A 21309-nucleotide genomic window follows, 5' to 3' on the forward strand; every position below is an offset into this window, starting at 1 on the left:
ATTTATAAATATAAAAAAAATACATTCTATAATTTTCAAAAATATGAAACTATTACTATAATTCTGTTCATACGTATTATACCTGTGTCCCGTTTAACGCTATAGCTGCTACAAGAGCTTGAGCTCCATCTTTACAAGTCCAGCGGGCATCATGCTGCAGGGGCCTTCCTCTTTTTGACCACAGGTCGATGCACAAAGATGGTGAGAATAATATCTGTTCTCAGCCTAGTCTTGCCCTTTTTGGTCTGGACAAACTATTTAGTTTAGTCATTTTTTAATGAATCAAACATTAAGCTTCCCAAGGGTGTGTTTTTTGTTTGTGCAATAACAGTGTTTGATTATGATTACCTCACATATTTTATTATTATTTTGGTATTTTGAGAAAAGTTAGTTTTGGTCCTGCCAATTCAAGCCAACCATTAGGCCTGGACGATATCCCTGGCGAGTAGCAAGGCGTGTGCAGACCAGCTGGCAGATGTATTCAGGGACATCCGCGTGGCACTCTAGAGCAGAGGAGTGTAAATCATTTAAAGGGCTCATGTCACGCCACCTGGTGTGGGTGTGATTAGCTGGTATAGCCGTTTGAAAATCATTCCTTCCCTGTGCCATAGTGACATCATGATTGGATGTGTCCACCCAGATATATGAAGGATAGATGACGTTTGCTACAGTCCACTGGGTAGGCTGGCAGACTGTCAATCAATAATCCACCCGAAGCAATATTTTTTTCAACAACTGATACCCGCCACCGCCCGATAATTGTTCACTTTCAACAGCTGACTTATTGACGCGTATGCCACAAACGAAATCGAAATACAATCGAAATAATTAACACTGCGTTTGTTTGATTGTTTAATTTTATTTGAAAGTAAATGTATTTACTGGAGTTGGAATACAATATTTAACTAAAGAAAATCCATAAGATGGCCAGGTGAGTCTGATATTGACAAGAATATAGGATGATCACTTAACATTTTTTGAGTTTGAGCGAACGGCGGGTCACTTGCCCACAGTGATCAGTGAGCGGATCGATAAAATGCATCTAAAGTAGCCTACCATGTTCATGTTTATCTCGATAGACAATGATTTATTTTGGAAGATTGTTTAGATTTAAGCTTCCAAACCTAGATTGCTAATAAAAAAACACACCCGTTTAATCGTTGTTGTGGATTTGCTCCGGGAGAGAGGATGCACACGGCAAAATGCTTTTTGGCCTAATTTAAAATAAGATAGGCTATATAAGATGGGCTATATCATGCAACATAGTTTCTCAAACCTGTTTGGTCTCTTGAATAGCCGTTTTTATCGATTTTCTATTCTAGTTGTTAAATAAAAACATATCCGGTTAACTGTGGTAGAAGATGTAGTTTTTGTTGGTTTGTTAGTTTGTGTGTAAATAAGGTCAAAATGTTTTCTTGGTCATCCCAGCAAACATTTCGTCGTCGATCACAAGTCTAATCAACGGTGGTCATGGAGGTCGATATGACGTCTAGTCAGAGCCCGTCTACATCCTATGAGTTGCCATTGTCTTAGTCACAGTAGGCTATGTTATGTCAGTTACCTTGAAGGTATAGGCTTTCCACTTGGCAGTGGCGTAGCCAGAAATGTTCAAATGTGGGCGGACAGGCAAAACCAATTTGATTGAACATAAGATAGGCAAGATGCACCATACAAACATTAATCAATGGCATGTTATATTTATGACATAAAGGTGGAATTAATTAAAGGTATTTGATCGCGGCTGACAAATTACGCGGAAACATTTTAAACTTGCGCAAAACTGCATGAACCCATGCATCGCTGAATCACATTTATTGAACACTTCAGCGCTTTCGGTCATAGCTGACAATACACCGGTTAAACATTGTAAACATGGGTCAAACTGCATGAACTTTGGTGTGTCATCACATCAAATTGAAACAGATTGGCCATATAAGACAAGCCTACCGCAAAGATTAAAACGTATCTCTCTCTCACACACACCACACACACACACACACACACGGCACGGCGCCAGGAGTTGTGGATGGGCCAGACCAATTGTGGGTGTTGTCCTTAAATTGAAAACGTTATCAAATCCTTGTTTAACCCTTATACAAATGACTGACAAATATACTGTTATATAATCTGTTTATAATAGCTTGATGCTCTTTAAATATTTTGTTGCATTGTAAAAAGTTTCGGTGCATAGGACGGACCTATCGCTCCTTAGGCCTTTTTACACTGCCAAGCCAGTTCGGTCGCGGCTTATGGAAAGCCATAAGGCCATAATACGGCCCTAGAATGGCGGGGTAAATGGGCTAAACCGGCCGGACGCCGGCCGGAACCCGTACGGAAAACGCTGGCCGGTTTAAACGCTCTAAGCGGCTTAGACGCATTTAGCCGCGGACGATTAGCTGCTTTTGCATACCTAATAGCCGTGGCTATTAGGTATGCATGTTATGCCTGCCATGTTATGCCGTAACATAAAGTTGTGTTGACTTTACTAGTTTCTCTACAGTATAATACACTACAATGTATTGACCACCACTAGCTAGTGGAAAATACATTTGTGTCTAGTAAAGTGTTATATTTTAATATGTTAGGCTATATATTGAGATGGCAGTGTGCGAAATACCCGTCAATATTCGGGGATGTCCTCATCCCCAGATTGTTGCGCAACACCGATCTAAATGTTCTCAATATGCAGTAGCCTAGGCCATAACATTACAATATTTCATGGATGCAAGCCAGCATGATAGCCTACATGACAACACACACACACACACACACACACACACACACACACACACACACACACTGCACCGTCTGTCAAAGGACGTCGGAAGGCGTGGCTGACGGATGGGGGAGCTTTCCAGGGTCGTCAGAGCCCGAGTAGTGTCACAGTGCTTAAATTTGCATACGAGATCTGATTGGATGACGGAACCGTCACTGCCGAAAAAGTTGAACATTTTACAACTTTTTGACGGCGCAGACGGATCCAACGGAACGGACGGATCCACAATGCATTGCGCGTCCGTCCCCATTCAAAGTCAATTGGGATCCGTCAACGGACGGTGCAGTGGGCACGAGGCGTAACACAGAATTTCGTACTCGTAGACGCTATTCTGTGTTTACAATGGTAGAAAAAATATTGACGACTTCAAATGTAGGCTACTGTTACACATTTGTGACTTTAGAGTACACATGCAAAATAAATATATACGACTTCAAATTTACTGTGACTTTAGTGTACGCATTCAAAATCTGCAGTTACAGGTGCTAAAGACTTTTGCTACAATAATACCTTCATACTTTTCCACCGGAGGGTGCGGGTCGTTTCAGTCTGCAAAGGTGTGGCACGGGTCGCGTTTCAACCGCCAAAAGTGGGCGTGATCCGGACTGAGCCGTCTTAAGCCGTGTTCCTGATTCCTCGGACGCCAGCCTTCCGAGTCGAAAGTCGGGAAATCTCCCAGCTTTCTTGCGGCATTTCTCGGAGGCACGCCCCCTTTTTGTCTCATCTCTCGGAATTCTGAGAGCAGAGATGATGCTTAAATTCAACAGTTTAGCATGCAAATGATAAAAGGATAATATATATAAAAGGATAATGTCTTTACAAATACAGTTGCATTTTAAATTCGAGTGTCTTTTCGAAACTCACCTGCAACTCGCACCCCAGTCGAACTTGACGGCAAACTGATATCACCTGTTGCGCTTGCGTTGGAGGACAAAGGGATTACTTGTTGGGATTACGTGTTGGTGCGCAAGAAAAAACAGTTCATAAATGGTAGGCCTACTCGAGTAAATGCTTTAATAAAAATGTTTTGCCCCCAAATCCTCATAGCATATTGCGTTTGGAATAATAACTTTTCAAAATCACAATTCATGTGTAAAACATTACCGTTCACACTCATGTTACAAAGTTATATCGTTGTTAATTTAAACATTGTTTATTCAGTTACACCGCGTCAAACAAGCTTTCCTCGAAATCACCATTTACCTAGGCCTATATGGTTTCATGTCGGCAAATGGTAGAAATAAAGTCACGTTGTGACTCGGCGTATATTCGATTTTTTTGATGCATAAATTTTGCTGGGAGTGGTAATTCGGTTACACCACTCCTCTGAAATCAAGCTGCGTACACACCAAGACACCTTTGTCGCACGTTCTCGTTGTCGCCCAAGTTTTGTCACGCGACAAATCACAATCCTTAATCAGTATTGATTAGACAGCGATTTATAAGATTAAACCGTTGGAACACACAAGGCCGTGGACCACAGCAACGCCGGTAACTACAACAAACCCCGCAAAGCCAAATCACCACGAGAGCTCCCCCGTTACGGCCATCTGGAGGCTCACACAGCTTTTGGCCGTGATATTATTGTGGCGAGCAGCACGGGAAGGACGAGACGGGAGCCCAAGTAGATCCAATTATGCAGTTCCGTGCCCCATACACCGCACAGCTACGAACTGCCTTTATTAACGACCCACCCACTAATTAACTACCCCAACCCATTAACCCCACTCAACCCAACAACCACACTATGATTTATTTTGGAAGATTGTTTAGATTTAAGCTTCCAAACCTAGATTGCTAATAAAAAAACACACCCGTTTAATCGTTGTTGTGGATTTGCTCCGGGAGAGAGGATGCACACGGCAAAATGCTTTTTGGCCTAATTTAAAATAAGATAGGCTATATAAGATGGGCTATATCATGCAACATAGTTTCTCAAACCTGTTTGGTCTCTTGAATAGCCGTTTTTATCGATTTTCTATTCTAGTTGTTAAATAAAAACATATCCGGTTAACTGTGGTAGAAGATGTAGTTTTTGTTGGTTTGTTAGTTTGTGTGTAAATAAGGTCAAAATGTTTTCTTGGTCATCCCAGCAAACATTTCGTCGTCGATCACAAGTCTAATCAACGGTGGTCATGGAGGTCGATATGACGTCTAGTCAGAGCCCGTCTACATCCTATGAGTTGCCATTGTCTTAGTCACAGTAGGCTATGTTATGTCAGTTACCTTGAAGGTATAGGCTTTCCACTTGGCAGTGGCGTAGCCAGAAATGTTCAAATGTGGGCGGACAGGCAAAACCAATTTGATTGAACATAAGATAGGCAAGATGCACCATACAAACATTAATCAATGGCATGTTATATTTATGACATAAAGGTGGAATTAATTAAAGGTATTTGATCGCGGCTGACAAATTACGCGGAAACATTTTAAACTTGCGCAAAACTGCATGAACCCATGCATCGCTGAATCACATTTATTGAACACTTCAGCGCTTTCGGTCATAGCTGACAATACACCGGTTAAACATTGTAAACATGGGTCAAACTGCATGAACTTTGGTGTGTCATCACATCAAATTGAAACAGATTGGCCATATAAGACAAGCCTACCGCAAAGATTAAAACGTATCTCTCTCACACACACACCACACACACACACACACACACGGCACGGCGCCAGGAGTTGTGGATGGGCCAGACCAATTGTGGGTGTTGTCCTTAAATTGAAAACGTTATCAAATCCTTGTTTAACCCTTATACAAATGACTGACAAATATACTGTTATATAATCTGTTTATAATAGCTTGATGCTCTTTAAATATTTTGTTGCATTGTAAAAAGTTTCGGTGCATAGGACGGACCTATCGCTCCTTAGGCCTTTTTACACTGCCAAGCCAGTTCGGTCGCGGCTTATGGAAAGCCATAAGGCCATAATACGGCCCTAGAATGGCGGGGTAAATGGGCTAAACCGGCCGGACGCCGGCCGGAACCCGTACGGAAAACGCTGGCCGGTTTAAACGCTCTAAGCGGCTTAGACGCATTTAGCCGCGGACGATTAGCTGCTTTTGCATACCTAATAGCCGTGGCTATTAGGTATGCATGTTATGCCTGCCATGTTATGCCGTAACATAAAGTTGTGTTGACTTTACTAGTTTCTCTACAGTATAATACACTACAATGTATTGACCACCACTAGCTAGTGGAAAATACATTTGTGTCTAGTAAAGTGTTATATTTTAATATGTTAGGCTATATATTGAGATGGCAGTGTGCGAAATACCCGTCAATATTCGGGGATGTCCTCATCCCCAGATTGTTGCGCAACACCGATCTAAATGTTCTCAATATGCAGTAGCCTAGGCCATAACATTACAATATTTCATGGATGCAAGCCAGCATGATAGCCTACATGACAACACACACACACACACACACACACACACACACACACACACACACACACACACACACACACACACACACACACACACACACACACACACACACACACACACACACTGCACCGTCTGTCAAAGGACGTCGGAAGGCGTGGCTGACGGATGGGGGAGCTTTCCAGGGTCGTCAGAGCCCGAGTAGTGTCACAGTGCTTAAATTTGCATACGAGATCTGATTGGATGACGGAACCGTCACTGCCGAAAAAGTTGAACATTTTACAACTTTTTGACGGCGCAGACGGATCCAACGGAACGGACGGATCCACAATGCATTGCGCGTCCGTCCCCATTCAAAGTCAATTGGGATCCGTCAACGGACGGTGCAGTGGGCACGAGGCGTAACACAGAATTTCGTACTCGTAGACGCTATTCTGTGTTTACAATGGTAGAAAAAATATTGACGACTTCAAATGTAGGCTACTGTTACACATTTGTGACTTTAGAGTACACATGCAAAATAAATATATACGACTTCAAATTTACTGTGACTTTAGTGTACGCATTCAAAATCTGCAGTTACAGGTGCTAAAGACTTTTGCTACAATAATACCTTCATACTTTTCCACCGGAGGGTGCGGGTCGTTTCAGTCTGCAAAGGTGTGGCACGGGTCGCGTTTCAACCGCCAAAAGTGGGCGTGATCCGGACTGAGCCGTCTTAAGCCGTGTTCCTGATTCCTCGGACGCCAGCCTTCCGAGTCGAAAGTCGGGAAATCTCCCAGCTTTCTTGCGGCATTTCTCGGAGGCACGCCCCCTTTTTGTCTCATCTCTCGGAATTCTGAGAGCAGAGATGATGCTTAAATTCAACAGTTTAGCATGCAAATGATAAAAGGATAATATATATAAAAGGATAATGTCTTTACAAATACAGTTGCATTTTAAATTCGAGTGTCTTTTCGAAACTCACCTGCAACTCGCACCCCTGTCGAACTTGACGGCAAACTGATATCACCTGTTGCGCTTGCGTTGGAGGACAAAGGGATTACTTGTTGGGATTACGTGTTGGTGCGCAAGGAAAAACAGTTCATAAATGGTAGGCCTACTCGAGTAAATGCTTTAATAAAAATGTTTTGCCCCCAAATCCTCATAGCATATTGCGTTTGGAATAATAACTTTTCAAAATCACAATTCATGTGTAAAACATTACCGTTCACACTCATGTTACAAAGTTATATCGTTGTTAATTTAAACATTGTTTATTCAGTTACACCGCGTCAAACAAGCTTTCCTCGAAATCACCATTTACCTAGGCCTATATGGTTTCATGTCGGCAAATGGTAGAAATAAAGTCACGTTGTGACTCGGCGTATATTCGATTTTTTTGATGCATAAATTTTGCTGGGAGTGGTAATTCGGTTACACCACTCCTCTGAAATCAAGCTGCGTACACACCAAGACACCTTTGTCGCACGTTCTCGTTGTCGCCCAAGTTTTGTCACGCGACAAATCACAATCCTTAATCAGTATTGATTAGACAGCGATTTATTAGATTAAACCGTTGGAACACACAAGGCCGTGGACCACAGCAACGCCGGTAACTACAACAAACCCCGCAAAGCCAAATCACCACGAGAGCTCCCCCGTTACGGCCATCTGGAGGCTCACACAGCTTTTGGCCGTGATATTATTGTGGCGAGCAGCACGGGAAGGACGAGACGGGAGCCCAAGTAGATCCAATTATGCAGTTCCGTGCCCCATACACCGCACAGCTACGAACTGCCTTTATTAACGACCCACCCACTAATTAACTACCCCAACCCATTAACCCCACTCAACCCAACAACCACACTGTCCCCGAAATGGTCCAAACCCCAGGATAAATTAACCCCCCAGAATCCCTTGCGCCTACACCTGTGGTCGCCACATTATGTTATATAATATTATATACTATTATATGTAGAGCTCCGGGAGTCGCAAACGGCAACAATCACTTTCTCCAAAATGCTGCGGTTCACCCCGGACTGCACTGCAAGGCAACAGTTGGCCGGTTGAACGCTGATTGGCTGTTAACGTTACGCATGTCACTCAGTGGCCATGCTGTTGAATGCTGATTGGCTGTCATCACGCGAATGTCGCGGCGAAGTTGAAATATTTCAACTCGATCGAAAGTGTCACGCTGCAAATCCACGTGAACGCGCCGGGCCGTGCCGGGTAAAAGTGTCGCGCTGCAAGTCAAATCTTGTCACGGGTTTTCTCTAGCGAAAAATTTGCCCGATTCGCGTCTCTACGTTGACTTTGTATGGAATCGTGTCGCCCCTTCGAGTTTGGTGTGAATGCACAGCAAAGCGAAAGTGTCGAGCTACAAATCAAATCTTTTCGCAGGTTTTTTCTAGCGAAAAATGCACCCGATTCGCATCTCTACGTTGACTTGGTATGGAGTCGTGTCGCCCCTTCGCGCTTGGTGTGAACGCACCTGATTATGTTTTCATGTCGGCAAATGCTCGAAATGAAGTCACGTAGTGACTTGACGTCTACTGACCTTGTTAGCCGACGCAGGTCGGTTAATGTTTGCTGGGATACAAACACCCCAGGTTGGCAAGCTGACCAAATGCAATCTTTAAAGGACCGTCTGAAAAGTGCTCATGCAAGCTACTGATGGCTGTGTTGTGTTCTCTCTCATTCAGCCGAAATAAATCAACTACAATGCTTTACTACAACAAAAAGGTTTAAGTGTTGACTCTCGCTATATCATTTTCACGACATTAACGGTTAATGAAGGGAAATAAGTCAGAAGGAACATCCCATAATAATATATGGTAGGCTAATTGACTAATCAAATGTGCTGTCTAAGTTTATCTTTCTCCAATCCACTGTCATACACTCCTTTTTTTTTTTTTTTCTCAAGACCTAATGATGCCGGCCTTAACAAGGTAATATACAAACTAACAGTCATGTTACAAGTTTACATAATTTTGCCACAAACAGCGTTATATTAAGCTAAGCTCAAAGTTTCAATTGTTAAGGTTTACTGAAACAAAATCTTGTAAAAATAATTTCCACCCCTGTGAAGCATAATGCAAAACTATAAACCCTGTATTCAGCATTTATGCTTTCCAACCCTCTTTTGGTTTGGAAATTTTCTTTCAAAATAAGGGTACAAACAGCTTTATCAATGTTTTTTCTCTCCTCTTCTCTTTCAGGTGTTTAATGACCCCATCCACGGGCACATTGAACTCCACCCTCTTCTGGTCAAAATCATAGACACACCTCAATTCCAAAGACTGAGGAACATCAAGCAGCTCGGAGGGGCCTACCTCGTTTTCCCCGGAGCATCTCATAATCGCTTTGAGCATTCCATTGGGTGTGTGTGTGTCTTTGTGTGTCAGGGGGATACCTTGTACGCGGGTTGGGCCAGTGTAACATCTTTCAAACTGTTGATAATTAGTCAAGTCATCATGAGTTATGCCTGGCACACGCCTGACAATTTTTCAAAGTTTGCACAGCAAACCGGTAATTCCCAATTCTGTCCCCACAACCCTGTCCCTTGGCTAACATCTTTACAGTCAGAGCAACAAATCCTCTGACACATCAGCAGCAGTCATCTTGGCCCAAAATTGTATAATTGTTGAAGTTGAAAACCAAGATATTTCAAAATGTGTTATAAATTCATACAATCCATGTTGACATTACTTCAAATTACAATGAGGCCTGAAATTGGGTTTTATATATTGTACCTGAGTTTCCGACAACTAACTTCAAGATGACACGCCTTTTACTCGATTTTTCCTCAGAGGAAGTCGAGATTTTCCAACCTGTGCTTCAAATGCTCGTGGGGCAGATTGGCATGTTGTGGGTTTTTGTTTGTTCTTACTTAAAATGTTGGGTTGCATTCAGTATCAAGGCACACAGTTCAAACCAGCCATCACCACAGACACTCAGGAGAAGCTCTGACATGTTGGTATTCAGCAGCTGATCTGCATGCAAACATCTTGGCAATTACAATATAATAGCTTTTTCCTGTGGCTTGGTGGCGGAGGAGACACATCCCTGGCTGGCACCTACTGGCATGTGGCCTGGTTAACTAACTACTTATATTGAAGCATTTAATTGGGTTATCTTATACTGGTCCCTTTTGTTTGTATCGAACCGGATTCTCTGGGGCAACGTTTTTCAATTAAAGCATCTTTGTTAATTTATTGTTTGCAGAGTTGGGTACCTGGCTGGAAAGCTCGCTAAATCTTTGAAAGAGAAACAGCCTGAACTGAAGATCGATGACAGAGACGTCCTCTGTGTGCAAATCGCTGGCCTCTGCCATGATCTGGGTGAGTAACAAGAGCTGCACCCCAACCCTTGCCCCAAAACATCCAACATAGGCCAGTTTCTGTGTGAGCATGAAACTAGTTCTGTTTGACGTTATCAATGATGGGATGGTAAATAATGAATGGTTCCATATTTCTAAACATATTTCTCTCTCTCTCTAGGACACGGACCTTTCTCTCATCTGTTTGATGGGATGTTCATTCCTAAAGTATGTCCAGACTTGCCAAACAAATGGAAGGTACTGAAGGATTCACCCACTGCTTTCCCCAAAATTCCCCTCGCTGTTTGTTCCGGGACATTTCACAGACCCTTATTTGGCAACACGCTAAAACAAGCCAAACCTCTGGCCTAACGTTCCTGAACTACTACTTTCTATCCACAGCCTCAGGATTCCAACCCAAAATCATTAATTTAATCTCAATCATTTAAATGATAACGTCATGGGTGCAAATGTGATTGACAGGCAAGAAAAATACAGAATCAATCAGGGAAGGGCCATGAATTGTTTAAAATATATAATGAATATGGCTGGTGGATGACTATGCCGTTTATAAAAGATTATACTCAAATTATAGCTCTTAAACAACTATAATTTAAGCATAACACTCGTGAAAAGATTTTCTCCAAACCACTGAACAAATCCTTGATACAGTTTTCTCCATTCATGCAAATTATTGAAAGTGAGAAACTGTACATTTTCCTTCGCTTCATTAGCAGTGTTAAGCAAGAATCTGTTCTTCAATGCATATAACCCAACAAGGATTAGAATTAGTATTAGAACATAATCGATATTTATCCCACTGCCTGGCTCCTTCTGAAGTCCACCAACTGCCTTTTCAGCAATTCATTAAACATGTTATATAGAGGTTGTTCTATATTAATTTAAATATTCAGATCCTCAGTCCTTAAGTTGCAAGCAAACCTTTTTGTTTGCCTAAAGCAAAATCTCAGCAAACCTCTAAACTATGCATACGCTGCGCACAATATATTCTATGAGTACACAAGGCTACCATTGTGTACTCACCATGGTGTACTCACCATACCATTATTATCCATTGTCAGGCAGTAATGTTTCAGCTGATAAGGGTTGGCGTTCGCACTGTTAAAGAGTATTTTGCTGCAGCTCTGGTAACATAAAAACTAAGAGAACAAGTTAAGATAATGTGTGTGTGGAATGCATTCATAGTGCTTTACACACATCCACACACTGTCGGCGGTGTCCACCATGCAAGGTGGCAGCTAGGTCGTAGGTCGCTAGGTTGGAAGCGGTAAGTGTGTCTTGCTCAGGGACACCTGAGCAACCTCTGAGTGTGTGTGTGTCATTGCAGCACGAGAAGGCATCGCTAGACATGTTAAAACATCTGATTGCTGTTAACAACCTGAAGCCGGTGATGAGGGAGAACGGGCTGGAGCTGCCAGTGGACCTCTTCTTCATCGAGGAGCTGATCTCTGGGAAAAAGACAGACCCTGATCATCCAGAAATAGAGGTGCACAATGACTCTCCCAACAGAAGGGTTGAAACAATGACTCTCCCAACAGAGGAGAATGTACTATGACTCTCCCAACAGAGGGGTTAGTGAAGTAACTTTCTCAATAGAGTGGCCCCGGTATGTACATTTTGATTTAGTTAATTCGTTATCCAAAGTGACTTACAAGTGGGGCTAACGACAATCAAAATTGGGGTAACTACAAAATAAATGCTATATATAGTGCTATGTATAGAGCTTCAAGAACTTACTGTTCATAACCTCCTCTCACAATAGCCTGAATAATGAATTGTTCTCAGAGAACCCCCTAGTAAGACTTGCTACACCACATAGCAGGCCTTTTTCAGTTCAAACTCATTGTACTCAGAAATAGGGTTTCCTTTGAAGTGAGCTGCTACATTGCTATGTTCTATTTCTATTTGTCTGTTGACCATTTCCTCGTGCTGTCGTGACAGTTGCCATACGAAGGCCGTCCAGATAAGCCTTTTCTGTACGAGATCGTGTCCAACAAAAGGAACGGCATCGATGTGGACAAATGGGATTACTTTGCGAGGTCAGTCCGTACTCAGGTCACTCACCTTGTTTGTGTATTGTGTGAGATGTTCATGCCACTGCTCTTTACAACTATGCAAGATATTCACTGCAGCCATCAATTACTTGAAGTGCGGGTCCGATGGGGGCAGGATATTGTAGTAGCTCGGTGGTTCATGGCTTTATCCCAAATGTCCATTTAGCCGTAACAGCGGGAATAGCGCAGTAATAGTGCGGTTACTTGATCTCATTCCACAAATCTGTTTAGCCGTATTATAGAGGTCATCTTTAAATCCTGTTCCACTTGTCAAGCGCAACGATTTTTCCAACAACAAAATATCTATAAATGAGAGTTTCCTGGTTAAAGATGAGATTGTCTTTTATTTCATTGGATACATGAGTGAAACTTGTACCTCAAGCCTTGTAAGAAATAATAACCTGCCAAAAAAATGTTGTTCCTATATTAACAGGCAAGGTATGTAGCGTCATATCGCTTTGGGTTGGATGCCTAATACTAATATTCCTAAAAATATGATTAGTTGGTCATATTTTTAAATACTAAAATGTATTTCAATTGAGAGATGACTATTGGACATAGGGTAGAAATAAATATTAGGCCAACATATAATTCAATAATACAAAGGAATACTATATTTAGGATAGAGGACCACACTCCCAACCAATGTTTGCACTACAGTAGGCCTACTACATTTACCATGGTTAAAAATGTCTGCACAAGACTGTAACTGACTCTTTTAGAAATAATAATAATAATAATAATAATAATAATAATAATAATAATAATAATATAATAATAGGGGATATCATATCTCATTGATATATGGACCTCTTAACCATGAATGTAACCTTTGGCTTGACAGACAATAAAGTCAGTTAGTTGAGTTTTTTCAGTATGAGGGGTTTTGAGGAGGTGTTATGGGGAAGAAGAGCGAGTGGACCCAAATGCTCGACACAGAGCAAATTATAAGGGGCTTCACTGAGAGCAACAACTAAGTTACGGCGGGGAAAGGGACGAGGAGCTTGACGGCAGGCAGGTAGACAGGCGAGGGTTCGGCAACAGGCTCGTAGTCGGACAGGCGAGGATTCGGCAACAGGATGGTCGGCAGACTAGACACAGGGAGAACACAGGGAGACAGTTTGGCGAAAGCGACGGAACACTACAACCAACAATCTTAACACGAGGAGGGGCCAGGGACGAGGTACTGACTGCTAGGTGTGAAACAACGATCTAGCGATGATTATCTGGGGAACCTGTATAGAACTACTGTGTGCTGATGGAAGATTGCCGGCAGGTGGGTAGAGCGAGGTAGATGAATGGGCAGTGGTGGGCCGTCAGGGCCAGCAGGGCCTTCTCTGCTGGCCCTGTCAGAATCTAAATAATATATATATGTATTCTTTTTTTCAAAATTACATTAATTTGTGTCTGAACGCATCTTAATTCCATATTTTTTTCAGTACTTAGAACATAATTCCAGAAGGAAAACCGTTTTTTTTTGTAAGGCTGAGCTCAGCTGAATAACGCATCACAGCTAGGTTACATGAACCGGCGGGGACAGCACTAAAAGTATTGCTACCCTTTCGCTGAAGCTGCCACCTCCCATTGGATAATAAATTTGACTGACGTGTGTAATCAGCCAATCAAATGTTGATGTATAATAATAGAACGACCCCAGGGCCCAGCAATATGCCGGCACTGGCCCCCGGTGATGACATCAGCGAATTTTGAATCGTTGGCGGTACAGAGTTGATAGTGAACTACCATGGCCACCGCCTTCACAGCACCTAGCGATCCTGTTTCTGATCTCCTTCGTTTGCCTTTTTCAAGGCGATCGTTTGGAGAGAAGACAGCTTTAATTTCAAGAGGAAGACCTACACCGAAGCCTGATGGGCTGACCCAGGCCGGTAAAGTCTTTGTGCGGCACTTTACAGAGTGCAACTACAGCCACTATGACTGGCTAACGGCTAGCACCGTTCAGAACAACCTATTCTGCTCGTCGTGTTTGCTGTTCAACATCAGTGAGGGGACATGAAACAGCGCCGGATTTAGCAGTCTTAACAGCTTCACCAAGGCAGCTTTAAAATATCAGGCAATGGGTGATGGTGAGTTTTACTTTGCACTGTGTAGGAGCAATAATGTTGTTGTGGTACTTTAGTTCATAACGCATTTTTTTTAATGGTTTGAAACACAAATATATTGCTGGAATTTGGGCAGTAGGCTTAATGGTAATGCTTTGTGTGGATGCCGCTTAATAAGCATATTAAATTAACCCGTTCACTACTACTCATGTGGGCCTAATATTCTGGCTGGAATAGCTGTTGTAAAATATGTGGCATAAAGCCCTACTTGTATGTTTCATTTTTGTTAAAGGGGACATCATACCACCAGGTGTGAGTGTGATTATCCATTACAAGCAGGTTTGAAAATGTGCAGCATTGTGACATCACAGGTGGGCGCGTCCATCTAGATGTGTGCTGCATAGATCAGTCTACCAGCCTACCCAGTAGACTAGCAAACACTGCTCATCTATCCGTCACACATCTAGGTGGACACTCCCACCTGTGATGTCACAATGCTGCACATTTTGAAAACGGCTTGTAATGGCTAATCACACTCACACCTGGTGGTATGATATGTCCCCTTTAATGAACTGGCGTTGCACTTGTAATATTGTCGCTGTAGGCTACTTTATTGAATCCGTTGAAGTTGCGAAAGCATCCGGTGAAAATAATAACTGAACACTTGTTTTTGTGTCATGTGTGTGATATGCAATCTGGTTGCGGAGTGACATAAGGAAAGATCTGATGGTGATGCTGCATTACTCTAGCTCTGCGGTAATGCAAAGTGGTGTGCGTGTGCGGTGTTGTTGTTGCTGAAGATAAACTGTCTTGTTGTGGATGTTGTGCAGTTGCGCAAATTGTGTCTGTATTGGCACCTAATATGAAATTTGTGTGCATGTCTGAGTGTTTGGGGGTTGGCCGTTGGTGGACTTCGTTACTGAAGGCCTTGACTTAAACCCCACGGTACGCTACTGTGAATGGGTGATGAGACTGGCCCCCGCACAGAAGTGGACAGCGTGACAGGAGGAGGCTCGATGCTGCTCTCATGAGAGTCATTTACAGTTACATTTAGGGCATTTAGCAGAAGTCTTTATCCAAAGCGACTTACAATAAGTACATTTGTCAGGAGAAAGAGATACAATGTATCGCTGTCGGTACAGTAAGGATGTTTATAGAACCAAGTGCCAAGCACTAACAACTGCTAGGTTAAACCCTTCCTCGTATACAACAAAGTACCATTTTTTTTAGTGCAAGGACGTACTATATACAATAAGTTTGTAAGAGGGGTGTGGGGGGTAAGGGGGGGAGGCTATGCAGAGTCTAGGTCAACTGAACAAGTGAGTCTTGAGTGAGATGAGGAATGGAGTCAGTGATGCAAGAAAAAAAAGATCCCAATAGCTTTGTTTTACCCCATGAAAGTTGTAATGAAACTAGAAATGAGAAATTAGCATGTTAATCTAATATCTTTCACATTTTTCTCCCAGAAGGCCATGCAACCAGACCTCCATAGCTGTCAGGGTTTCTCTATCCATGCAATATTCTCACCCTTTTTAACCCTTACCCATTTGTAAACCCCTCTACACCTTCCTGCTCCATAATGACTGGTATCAGAATTCACTGCACCACTCTGTAATACATTCTTTGAAAATCTCCTTAGTGACCTAACCGTACTCAATAACCACCCACAGCTGCCAGGGATATCTTTCTCTCTGGATCAACCAATCAATGGAGAAACAAAGCAATAACCTGTAAAAGTAAACCTGCACTATCATGTCAATGTACTCATCCTTTCCGTTCCTCATCTCAGAGACTGCCATCACCTGGGCATGAAGAATAACTTTGACCATGACCGCTTCATCATGTTCGCCAGGGTGTGCAAGGTGGACGGAGAGATGCAAATCTGTACCAGGGACAAGGTCAAATGATCTCAGACTTCTGTTTTTAATCTGATTGAAGCAGCTCTCTAATTGGTCCTATATTTGACTAAACATAACTATGGGTATTCCTTCAACAGGAAGTGGGCAATCTGTATGATTTTTTCCACACAAGAAACTGTCTCCACAGAAGAGCCTACCAGCACAAAGTAACAAACATTGTTGAGACCATGTAAGTACTGTGTCTGTGCTAGGTACTATAATAATTACGAAAGTAACTGTTTTCCAAACTGAGTCTGGTTGTGTTTTTCTAACTAGGATCACCGAGGCCTTTGTATTGGCAAACAAACACCTCAAATTCCAGGGGTCAGGTGGGAAAATGTCCACAGCTATAGATGACATGGTGGCATACTACAATCTGACTGGTGAGTGTTGAGACCACACGGTGCTCTGGTTGGCTTGGGTATTGCATTTTGCAATGTCAAAGACTAATTCTTTCTTACCCCAAGGGTAAACCTACCCTAAGGCTTCCTTAAGCACCGCTATCTGCTCCTTATTTTAAGATGTACTATAAGTCACTTCTGATGTGTGTGTATGCCCCTGTAGACAACGTCTTCGAACAGATCCTCTTTTCTACCTCCAAGGACCTGGTTGAGGCCAAGAAGATCCTAACGGACATCCTCCACCGTCGCCTCTACAAGTGTGTTGGCGAGCACTATTCAGCAAATGTAATCAACGATATAGAGGTGTGTGTGTGTGTGTGAGTGTGTGAGTGAGTGAGAAGCTGAAGTGAGCGAGCGGACCAAAATGCTCGACACAGAGTATTAATAAAAGTGTCTTTACTGAGAATCAACAGATATGTTAAGGCAGAACTTAACATATCTGTTAAGGGAGGGTAGTCGGACAGGTGAGGGTTCTGCAACAGGAGGGTGGTCGGACAGGCGAGGGTTCTGCAACAGGAGGGTGGTCGGACAGGCGAGGGTTCTGCAACAGGAGGGTAGTCGGACAGGTGAGGGTTCTGCAACAGGAGGGTAGTCGGACAGGCGAGGGTTCTGCAACAGGAGGGTAGTCGGACAGGCGAGGGTTCTGCAACAGGAGGGTAGTCGGACAGGTGAGGGTTCTGCAACAGGAGGGTAGTCGGACAGGCGAGGGTTCGGTGACACTGTTCACAGGGAGGAGATTGTTAGGGCGAGCAGCAGAACACAAGGACTAAGCAATCTAGACATGAGGAGGGTGTGTGTGTGTGTGTGTGTGCTTGAAGTGACAGAGGAACTAATAATTATAATTGATCCGTTTTTTATAGCACTTTTCTAAGTACTCAAAGACGCTTTCCAAATAAGAAAGGAATACATACAGACAATCAAACAAAAGGGAAAATAAATAAACAACACCACAACAATAGGCAACACATTAAGAGAGCGGGAGAGAGAAGATGGCGGAGGATGATTTGTCATATGTTGTAGGTGGTCCTGAAGAGATAGGTTTTTAGTTGACTTTTGAATGAACAGAGTGTATCAGAGATTCGGATGGCCAGAGGGAGGGAGTTCCAGAGGGTAGGGGCGGTGATGTCGAAGGCTCTGTCCCCCAGGGTGCGATACTTGGTCTTGGTGATGGAGGTGAGAAGGTTGGCATCAGCGGAGCGTAGGCGGCGAGTGGGAGAGTGGCGATGGAGGAGATCTGTTATGTACGAGGGTGCAAAGTTGTTTAGCGCTTTGTAGGTGGTGAGGAGGATCTTGAAATTGATGCGTTGTTTTATTGGAAGCCATTGAAGTTGACGGAGGATGGGAGTAATGTGTTCTCTGGAGGGGGAGTCAGTAAGCAGTCGGGCAGCAGAGTTTTGAACATATTGCAATTTTTGAAGAATAATGGAGGCGAGGCCATACAGAATGCTATTGCAATAGTCAAGTCTGCAAGTGATGAAGGCGTCCAAATCCATGACAGCTTTGTCGCTCTTTCCCTGATCTTCCCTGAAGGCAATTCCTATGCAGTTGGCAGGTGGCCAGGACATTAACCCGAAACCAGGCGACTTCATTGTCAATGTAAGTCCTACTGTCTCTTAGTGGCATCAAATCTATGCTGATTTTGAAGTTTCCCTTTGAGAGGTTAGTGGTTGATCTGATAGCTCTGTGGTGGGAATCAGGTATGGAAATCCCAGAATGTAGTTATGATTTACATTTCAACAATGTCTCCTGTGATTGACAGGCAACCAGGGAGTAAATGCTCCGATTGGTATGAAATGATCCGGGACTGTTCTAAATTCTGGGACATGGCCCAGGCGTGCAGATGAAAGTTATCAGAAATCCAGTTAGCTGCCGTTGTATTAAGCAGTTTGAAAAATTTATAAAATAACTGTGTTAGTTGTTGTTTTTAACAATGACTATTGCTTTCCCACCCATAATTTCACTGCACGTTATAAATACCCTTCAACTATGCATGTGACATATACGTCTCTGCTTTAAATTGAAAACATACCTTTTATTTATTTGTTTTCTTGATCAACCTATGACATGTACTGTATTCTTCCCTCTCTAGCACCATTCATGTGTCAGTAAAAGGTGAAATGTCTCCGCCCTGGTGTCTCTTAGGTTATCAAGATGGACTATGGCATGAACGAGAAGAATCCCATCGATGAAGTGCGTTTTTACAGAAAGAGAGAACCCAACACGGCCTTCAAGATCTCCGGGGGCCAGGTAAGAACTTTGCCATTGAACACAATTATTTTTAAAAGCATGATATTGCAGTATAAACATATATGTATTTGAGAGATAATATGTTAATTTATAATGGTTATTGTGATGAATAGTAAATGCTGACCTCCCCATCTTAGACTGGCATTACAGTGCATGCGTGAGATAAGCTGAACACTGGGCATCATTCGGGCAGCATTTCAGAGTAGACTCACATCGTAACTCAGCTTTACAACTGTAGTCAATGTTGTTCAAAAATTAAACAATTGGAGTAAAAGTACCACTAGTGTGTTTCCACACAAATAATGGTTGTTAATTTAAGAAAATAATTGAAAATGTCTGATATTTTTTTTTGGTCTTTCAAAACGCCTGGACATTTCACGTCTTATATGGACAGCTCGCCACTGCATTACAGTAAAGTATGGAGAATCTGGTGTTCTCTGATGATATGAACCAGGAAGCCTTCATCTCTTCAGCCTTCATGGTCATTAGGATTAGAAAAGCTTATTTACTGTTAACATTATCAATGCTAAGGTGTTATGTGTATCAATATATCTAGCTCTAGTCTCAGTACTCCTACGCTCTACTGAACCTGAACAAGTCTGTCCCTGACTGTGCTTCTTCTTTGTTCTGGCTCCTGTCCGCAGGTGTCCACGCTCATCCCAGATCACTTTCAGGAGTGGTTGCTACAGGTGTACTATAAGGGGACTGATGAGAAGAGCCTGGCGAGGGCCAGGGAGCGCTTTGAACAATGGCGCAACACTCAGGTAATAATATATTGTCTTCAGTTTATCGCTCCATGTGGTTACATTTTTTCAAATTAGATTGTTTTACTACTGCGTAACTAGATGTAGGAGTTGAAGCAAAGCTTTTATTTTAGGCTATTTTTTCCATACGATGGTGGCATCACCAATCGCATTGTGGCATGTTAACCTGTTGAAGATGTGACCTGTTTAGTGTCATTTCTTAAGTTCTTTCTCTTTCTTTCTTCAAGAATAGAGATGTGAACACTACGGAGCTGGAAGCCAATGAAGGCCCAAACCCAACTTGAGTTTTGACAGAACCAAACGAAACAAGATTTTCCTTGCTCCTTTTTTGATATTGGTATGGGTAGGAAATTGGATGGCTTAAGTAGAATTGTAATTATTACAATCCACCATTGTAACCAGAAAATGTCTTTAATCAAAGTAGGAGGCCGTTGAGGGCCAGTGCTCAGGGTTATACACTCAAAAGCTTATGCAACTTTGTGTCTCTTCATTTAGATATGCATGTTCTGTCCATAATTTACATGTTACCTTAAGGGGAATGTAACGCTGAGAGTTTTCATGCAAGAACTCTTTTTAGTGTTTCTGGATTGATTCGATTTTTACACAAAAGGTAGGGTAGGTATTTTCAAACTATTATCTCTCATATTTGTTGAAATTCTTTTTATATGCCGACAGCAATCAATATATCAAATGATCGGACAGAAAAACAAGGAAATCCGGTATCCTTGACGGTCGCAAGCCTGTAATTAGTCTGTTCAATCAATTCAACACACTTGAATGTGTATTTGTATGCAGTGGCTTTTAACTTCATATATATTCAATCTCATCTCTCTCAGAGGTTTCTTTAATCCCATATGCAGCTATTATTGTACTCATTTAGTCCAGGCAATAAATGACCAGAATCAAAGCAGGCTACAGACACCATAATGAATACATAGTCTAATCTTTGTTCATGGTTTTCTTGTAGTGCATTTATTATTAATTTTGTTGAAGTGTTCTTTTTCATTTTCAAAGTTTGAACGTCGTCCTTAATATTATTATTTATTATTATTATTATTATTATTATTATTATTATTATTAATAATAATAATAATAATAATTTTGGGAGATTCGTCCTTTGTTTGGGTTACTATGGTAAACATACCACAACGCTTGATACATTTTGTTCTCAGTGTGTGTGTGTGTGTGTGGGTTGAAAAAAAAAAGATATATTCTGTCTACGTTCATGTTAAGTGCTCTTTTCAAAGATATATTATGATATAGGCAAAGGTTGTATTAAGGGCTCAGGAATAGTGTTTAGAAGAGGCTGCTTTCTGTTTTGCTATTTAGGTTTACTGAAAAGTATATTTTCAAAAGATAGACAGAGGCTGGGGCAAAAATTGTGATAAATGGTG

General features: G+C 42.2%; 1 protein-coding gene across 2 annotated transcripts; it reads left to right on the forward strand.

Annotated features, from left to right (window-relative positions):
• The first annotated feature begins 768 nt into the window (after positions 1 to 768).
• Positions 769 to 21309, forward strand: LOC307079276 (deoxynucleoside triphosphate triphosphohydrolase SAMHD1-like). 2 transcript variants are annotated; one of them, XM_079741502.1, is made up of 15 exons: positions 769 to 931; positions 9076 to 9100; positions 9371 to 9531; positions 10377 to 10492; positions 10652 to 10728; positions 11819 to 11977; positions 12433 to 12530; positions 16395 to 16503; positions 16602 to 16693; positions 16780 to 16886; positions 17068 to 17207; positions 18435 to 18500; positions 19047 to 19151; positions 19796 to 19915; positions 20143 to 21309. In XM_079741502.1, the coding sequence occupies exons 1-15, from the start codon at positions 924 to 926 to the stop codon at positions 20197 to 20199; spliced, it is 1440 nt and encodes a 479-aa protein (XP_079597628.1). In that variant the 5' UTR covers positions 769 to 923; the 3' UTR covers positions 20200 to 21309. The 2 variants fall into 2 exon arrangements, with proteins under 2 accessions (XP_079597628.1, XP_079597629.1); XM_079741503.1 differs by having other exon boundaries at positions 17068 to 17189.

Source organism: Pollachius pollachius, assembly GCF_949987615.1.
Source record: "Pollachius pollachius genome assembly, chromosome: 8".
Classification (NCBI taxonomy): domain Eukaryota; kingdom Metazoa; phylum Chordata; class Actinopteri; order Gadiformes; family Gadidae; genus Pollachius; species Pollachius pollachius.